This window comes from Spinacia oleracea, chromosome 5, assembly GCF_020520425.1.
Source record: "Spinacia oleracea cultivar Varoflay chromosome 5, BTI_SOV_V1, whole genome shotgun sequence".
NCBI lineage: Eukaryota > Viridiplantae > Streptophyta > Magnoliopsida > Caryophyllales > Amaranthaceae > Spinacia > Spinacia oleracea.
This window is the reverse complement of record NC_079491.1, coordinates 63,563,565-63,571,155: the sequence shown is the minus strand read 5'-3', so window position 1 is coordinate 63,571,155 and position 7,591 is coordinate 63,563,565. Positions and strand designations below refer to the sequence as shown.

General features: G+C 34.6%; 1 protein-coding gene across 1 annotated transcript; it reads left to right on the top strand.

The window, feature by feature from the left end:
- Positions 1-675: 675 nt before the first annotated feature.
- On the top strand, positions 676-6,968 carry LOC130461953 (uncharacterized). Its single transcript, XM_056830268.1, has 5 exons — positions 676-777; positions 3,633-3,734; positions 3,862-4,290; positions 4,385-4,459; positions 6,830-6,968. Exons 1-4 carry the CDS (start codon positions 697-699, stop codon positions 4,430-4,432), a joined length of 660 nt encoding a protein of 219 aa, XP_056686246.1. The 5' UTR covers positions 676-696; the 3' UTR covers positions 4,433-4,459; positions 6,830-6,968.
- Positions 6,969-7,591: the final 623 nt, after the last annotated feature.

Here is a 7,591-nt window from a genome sequence, read left to right as displayed (position 1 = left end):
AATGGGAAACATTAACAGAAAACATTTTAGAGGCTATGCAATTGCACCGGATAGGAGTGTTTCACTAAATCAGTTCAAGCTCAATCATGAGATTATCGTTCTATTTGAATAACTCTATTCTTAACAAATTAATAGAATCTAATCCAAAATTGTGATTACTATTCTTATTTCATTATTCAAACAAACACTAGCTAAGAGCTTAAGAAGTGGAGTAATACATACTGATTGCTACGGTGTACAAGTTATAAATAATTGATCGTGGAATTGATGAGTCATAATAGAAGAGTAATCTATAATGACTAATATTTAGATTAGACATAACAAGGTAGGATTAATATTATTATAAAACTTTTGGGAGTCTTTTTAATTATGTGTTGTGTTCTGTCAACTTCCTTGAATATGAGATAATATGGCTGCTTAATACGGAGTATGGTGATCACTTTTGAGTAATAAATGGAATAGCTAGCTTTCTATGGACGGTGACACTTGCACTCTCAGACGACATAGAAAATAGATCAGTCCTGATCAGATCAGTCCTGATCAGATCAGTCCAGATCAGTCCTGATCAGATCAGTTCTGAACAGTCCTTACCAGAGGCCATGGTTTGTGACCCCAAAATATCCTAAATTTAGTAAGTTTTATTTGTTTCACCTATATATGCTAACATTGGTTTCATGAAACTAGGAAAAATCTGAAATGGGAAAAAATGCTCGAGCTTTACAAGGCAATAAGCACAACAGTGGTGCTACAAGCTTTGCTAATCGAAGAGTTGATATGGTATGCTTTTCAACCTAGCTATTTGGTTTGTAGCATTTCAATTGCTATAGGTGCTAAGTCTAAAATTCATAAACAAATAAGAGTGATATAAAAGTCTAAAATTCATAAACAAATAAGATTAATATTTACTCGTATATGCATATCTAATCTCACACATAAGGACATTCTTTAGTTTTCTAATGTTAAAGTAGAGAAATGTAGAAAAGTTGGCTATGCGGGCAAATGGAATTGAAAGCAGCAGCTGGGAAAATCTTCCTACTTTCCGTTTCTGTTATAAACCATGTTGCAGAAGTATACATTATGTGACTCTTTAAACGTTTTGGAGATAGTTGTCCTAGATTCTCATGAACTTAGAGCTTTTAGGATCAGGAAACGGGGTTACCTGACACTATTACTGTCAAATAGAGTCAACTTTTTAACAGGAACTAAGAAGTATGATTCTGGAGGGTGGTCTGGGGATGGGAGCGGGTGTGCGTGGCTACTCCAAGTTTAAAGTAGAAAAAATCAGAAAGCAGAGGCAATGAAGTCCATCTGCAGTGCATGAAGCTGCAAAAACTATTCAATTTAAACAACAAAGGCAGTATTTCATTCTATTACATTATCCCCATAAACTTAAGGCGATAAAAAATTGTTCACAAAGTTCTAACTAAAAGTCAATAACAAAGAATAAAAATTATGCATAATTAAGCATAACTAATCATTATTCGATCTGCATTTTTACAACAAAAACCCTGCAATGATAATCAATTAATTGTGAACGAAACATGTTTAGCTGTTAGTCTGTAGGTGTAGCCTGTAAATTACATTGTTGGTCTTAGTGAGAACAGATCAAGTAAGTAGCTGTTAACAGATAAATTGTTATGGAGATCTATGTTTGAGATAGGCCAGCAATTAATGGTTCTTGCATTTGCTCTGAACACACTAAAATGCAAATTCACAATGAAATGACAAAGAGTTGATTCTGCTACGTATCCCATAACATATTCTGGTATTACACAAATGGAAGAAAAGTCATATACAGAGTAGTCATATATTCTGGGATTAGTTATCTTTATCTACTTTCTTGAAATCCAGGAAGCAACAATGGAGTTAGGGCAACTGTAGGCAGAAACTTTATCGGAGATGCGGCCTTGTGAGCTGCATATGCAAGTGAAAATGTCCCAACTTTCTCACTTGTTTCAGTTGATGATATTCCCAGCTATTGAAGTAAGGCTGAGACATCAAAACCAGCATTAATAAGAGCATAGCATAATGTAAATAAAATTAGAGATGATGTGAAGTGCGGCCTTGTGAGCTGCAAATGTTGCAAATCAACACCATTATTATTTCTAATTTGAGATTAATCAAGCACAACAGCCTAAACATGACTAATTCAAGAGTAAATCAATTACACAAATTCAAACCTATCCAATCAACAAACAACCAACAACATTCCTTTCTCTATTAACATTTCAACCAAAATAACAAAGCTTCACCTCACCACCACCAGTCCACCATATAATTTATTCCCGAAATAATGTCTTTGATCCTTTAAAATGAGTTTTTGATAATTGGTCAAGCCATTCAGCACTAAAACTCACTAATTTAGCTAAATTCTAGCTGACATCAAAAGTTAACAACCAACTAACTAATATGGTTCTTTCCTAAACATCTCACTCGAAACCAATTAAGTATTCATTCAGCAAACCATATATGTTCCAGGAAATTCTAATCCCCTTCATGATGACATACATTGTTCTAGAACTTTTGATAATTGATCAAGCCATTCAGCACTAAAACTCACTAATTTAGCTAAATTCTAGCTGACATAAAAAGTTAACAACCAACTAATCCGGTTCTTTCCCAAACATCTGACTCGAAACCAATAAAGTATTCATTCAGGAAACCATATATGTTCCAGGAAATTCTAATCCCCTTCATGATGACAATACATTGTTCTAGAACTGAAAACCAACAGGAAATCCAAGCTCGCTAAAGGATATACAGAAGCCAAAATCAATAAACACAACAATAACAGAATAAAACGTATGTAAACGGCTGCAAGAACAACATACCATACAGAGAACATCCATGACACTCTTGGCCACCACTTTCAGGCAACAGCTTGACCCTAAACTTCTGAACTCCACTCTTAGCATCGGTATTCGACTCTGCCTTCGGCGCTGCCCTCACAACCTTCAAAGAGTTAGGCTTTTCCTTCTCCTTCTCCTTCTTATGAGGGGAAATCGGAACCCTATGGTGCCCGTGGGACAGCGTCGAAGTCGTCCAATTGGTCTGGGTTTTCATTTTATTTACTCACTTAGTAGTCAAATTATCTGTCAATGTTTACATTATCAGATTATAAGAATCGATAGATTATCTGTTAGTCCTCTGTCAAAAGCATAGAGGCCAGCTGGGATCATGGGATTCATCAATGTCCATATTGATTTTAATTATTGGATCATGTAAGATAAACTAAAAACAATGCAAAGAAAATGTACCTGCAAACAAGTTTGCAAAAACTTATTTACCTAATATCTTAATAACTAGAACTAATATTTGCCACTTGTTACAGAAACAAAACAAACTGAATACAGGTATAAAGCAACTATTGGCTGATATTTCTTCTGTTTATTATCTTCCCTGCATCTACACGGAAATGTACTCCTGAATTCCCCTTAGCCTGACACAATTAGCAGAGAGCTTGCTGATGTCACTGCCTCTGTTGCCGACTCTGTCACCCCTTGCAAAGTGGCAATGCACCCAGCAACCCTACTACGGGGATAACAACTCAAAGTGTTAAACAAATATAGTGATAGTCGGTTTAAGAACTTCAAAATTTCAGTTTTCAATTTATTTTTTTCCTGAAATTGCAGAAAGAGAAGAAAGGAGTGTTTAGCGAATTGGCATTTTTCAAATCAGTTTACGCCAAAGAAGATGGAAGCTTTAAAGAGGGCACACTTCCTCATCAATTTGTGGTATCATTGCATTGAGCTAATTCTATAAATCAATCTTGTCTCTTGAAGTCTATTTATTTTTTTCTTTGCTTGTACATAGTATTCTTGGTTAATAGATTTTGAGTGATCTTTTCATATTATATAACAGGAGGATGCCAACAAAAAGGTCCAAGAAAATCTTGCGAGTTCCTCTTCTTCAAAGCCCGTAATTGAAATTGAGAATGCAGTCTTTAATGAGCTCATGTATAAAGGTGAAGTACCTAAACGTCCTCTGAATTATGGATTTGGAGTGAAGCAAAGCGACATCTTTGGAGTGGAAGGTTTGCTGAGGAAAGAAGGGTCAAGCTATGTTAACAACAATGCTATGGAAGTGGAGAACATGAAAGGTGAAATATCAGTTGTCAAGAAGCAAAATGAGGACCTTGCGCAACAAAATCAAGTTCTAAACACCAAGTTTGAAGAAACAACACAATCATTTAAAATGATTGCTTCTTTTTTGGGACAAGTTTTGAAGGAAGTACGCAAAGGGAATGTTTCATCGAACCTTTTAGATGGTGCGGAATCAGCAATAAATATGGTTAGTTATTTCTGGAAATTATTCTGATTGAGCATCATGTATCATTACCTGAAATGTGGCATATCTAATTTACATATTAAAATGCTTTTTGTAGATTACTGATGATTCTGGTGGCAATGGTGACAACCAGGCCGAGAAATGAGACTTTGACACTATTGCCAAATGCAAGGTAATTTCATATGGAATTAATTAACTGCATTTCATGCTTTATAGATAAACTTATAGCTGAAACAAGCTTTATAGTTGTCGATTATTTATGGATGATGGTGAGATTAGAAGGTAGATGTTTAGATTTAGTATTATCATAATAAGGTATTATGTTGATATTAGCTGAAACACGAGTTTGGTGTTAGGTCTGGGTTGTTAACAAACTATGGTTTCTGTTAGTTAATTTATGATGCTCCTTCTGTAACGCGTAAAGAAAACACAGTGTTAAATGTCAATCCAAGACAGCAGCGACTCCGACTTACTCTCCTAATAAAACCTCATTCAAACTCTGACCATGAGTGAGAGATAAGTCTGAAATCAACTACTATAAAAAGTTTTAGTTGCCATAGAAATTGCTCATAGTATAAGCTTGTTTTCTGTTTGATTGACTTCTATAGTCTGTTTCGTTTTTGGTCTGTTCACTCATAGTACTATCTTAGAAAAATCGTATCAATCTGTTTTTCCTTATCCGTTTCTGGTTGTAACTGTTGCTTCGCCCTCTCAAAGTTGTCCACCATTGGAAGAAGACTCTCAATTACTTCTCCCTGTGCATCGCTTCGAACTGATAGTCTCTCTTTACCTGATCTCCTTCTAAAGTTATCAAAGTCAGCTTGCAGGCGGATAAATCTATCCATTCCAGAAGTTATCTCTTCTGTCAAAGTTGATAATTTCTCAACCAACTCGTTCTTTTCTGTTTCTAGTCGGTAAACAGCGATCTCTATTCTGTAATGGTCTGATAATCCCCAGTTAAACAGCCTCCTTATAATATTTAGTGAGAGTTTCCACACTTTCCCACATATTCTTGGTACTTGTCTCTTCTTCTGTTTCCCCAACTTCCTCCTCTAGCATTTCCTCATCCATCTAAAATCACCAGTAAAAAGAAAATCATAAGAAATGAATACCAATTACCAATAAATGAATACCAAGTACAAATTCTTTAGCTATTGTACTTGTAAGCATCACTTGCTTTGCTTCTCATCACGCCTGAATATTATATCAAAGGAAAAAAGAAAGTTCTTGGGGTCTTAATCTAAATCTATAACTGACAAGAGGAACTAAACTCGAAAGATTAAGAATCTACAGCTTTGATAACATGAGAAAACTGAATCTGCTGCTACTGCTACTGTTGTTGAGGTCCTGATGTTGAGGTCCTGCTACTGCTACTGAATCTGAAAACTGAAAGTTCTTGAGGTCCTGCGGTTGTAGCTGCTGCTACTGCTCAGTCTTGGTGTTGCGTAGTTTTGCAGGTTTGCAGTCAGTCAGGCATACTGTTCTGCTCAGGCTGGCTTGTTGTTGTGCAGTTCTTTTGTGCAAACCTTGTGTTGTTCAGTCTGGTTCTGCTGTGTAGCTTGTTGGGCTGGTGTCTTGTTTTTTTTTTTTTGGTTTTCAAATGGGAAAGCGTGATAATTAAAGAAAGTCACAGTTTAAGCAGCAAGTTAATGAACATCAGAGGCTAAGGATAAGAAAGCCATTATGACTAAGGTAAGACTATATACCTTTTTCCTTCCTAACTTGTCACCTAACCACCCAAAGATGAGTTGCCCAGCAAAGGTACCACACAAGGCCACATTCATGGGTATAAACCCTGGGCTAGTTGGATTTGGCTCAGTGTAATAGAGACGGCCTAAGATTTTGGTCACCACAGATATGGAGAAAAGCTCATAGACATTAGTAAAGAAGCCCATACCAAGAATCATGAAAACTTTCAAGTGGTACCATTGTGTCTTTGCTACGTCAAGTACACTTAGCACTTTTAACTTTTGTCTCTTCGCCATTGATTAGGAAGTAGGAACTAACCTTTAATTCATACAGGGAAAAAACAAGGCAAAAATCAAATGTTAATGTTTAAAGTGTTATTATACAAGCATTGCAAATTTGTAAAAAATGACCTTTTATAACTCAAATTTTGCGAGTTTGGCTGGTGTCGTTGTAGAATGTTTTAGTGTTTTTTGTTTTTGCTTGGGTGCGGGCTGTGCTCCCTTAGCTTTTGTTTCCCTTGTTGTTTTCTGTTGGTTGTTGTTTGGGTTTCTACCTTTGGTAATTAAGTTAACTAATTTACCAATAATATATATATATATATATATATATATATATATATATATATATATATATATATATATATATATATATATATATATATATATATATATATATATTCATTGTTCATGTCTATATTTCTAATAGTCATGCATTTTTCCCTTGATTAATAGTTGATATTATTTTGAGAAGACGACTAGTAGTTAGGATCAAGCTGGTTAGGATTACTGTTAATTTTCCCTTGATTTTATGGAATGTTCATCATACTATATTTGACATTAAATTTTCTTTGCAGATTATTGATGATTCAAGTGGTAATAGTAAATGTAGATCAAGAGATGAACAAGTTATCTTGAAGCTAAGCTAGCATAACGATATGTTTACTTGTTCGTAGTCAGGAAGTTGTTTTTATTTAGTTTTGGACTATCTTGTAGAAAAAATGATAATGCTAGTTAGAAAGTTATTTGTTTTAAAATATCGCTTTTATTTCAGTTTGACTAGACTCTGCGAATTAATTTAATGTATAGATGATTTTTATCACTTTTCCTAAATTAACTACTTAAGTATATATGAATCATAGCAAGTTAATATGTTGCTTTAAGATATATAGTGTACGTACGTAGTAAGTTAATGTATTTGATTATGATTAATTATCTATGGTCGATATATATTTTTATAGATAATTCATGATTTTAGATTTATATATATATATATATATATATATATATGAAAAAAATATGATGCAAATTGTGACGCTCCAAAGCGTCTAAATTATTATGTATATATGAAAAATAATATGATGCAAATTGTGACGCTCCAAAGGGTCTAAATTATTTTGGAGGGAATGGGGGGACCTCGCACGAAAGTGAACATATAGTGACTCTAATAAGAGTCTATATATTTCGGGTGTCTAAAGCGTCTCTATGTGGTTTATAGTGGCGGAAAAATGTGTCTATACACGTGCAAATAGTGACGCTTTATACAGTCTAAATATTGCGACTCTCTAAAGAGTCACTATATCCCAAATAGCGACGGAGAAATATGTCGATATTTTGCA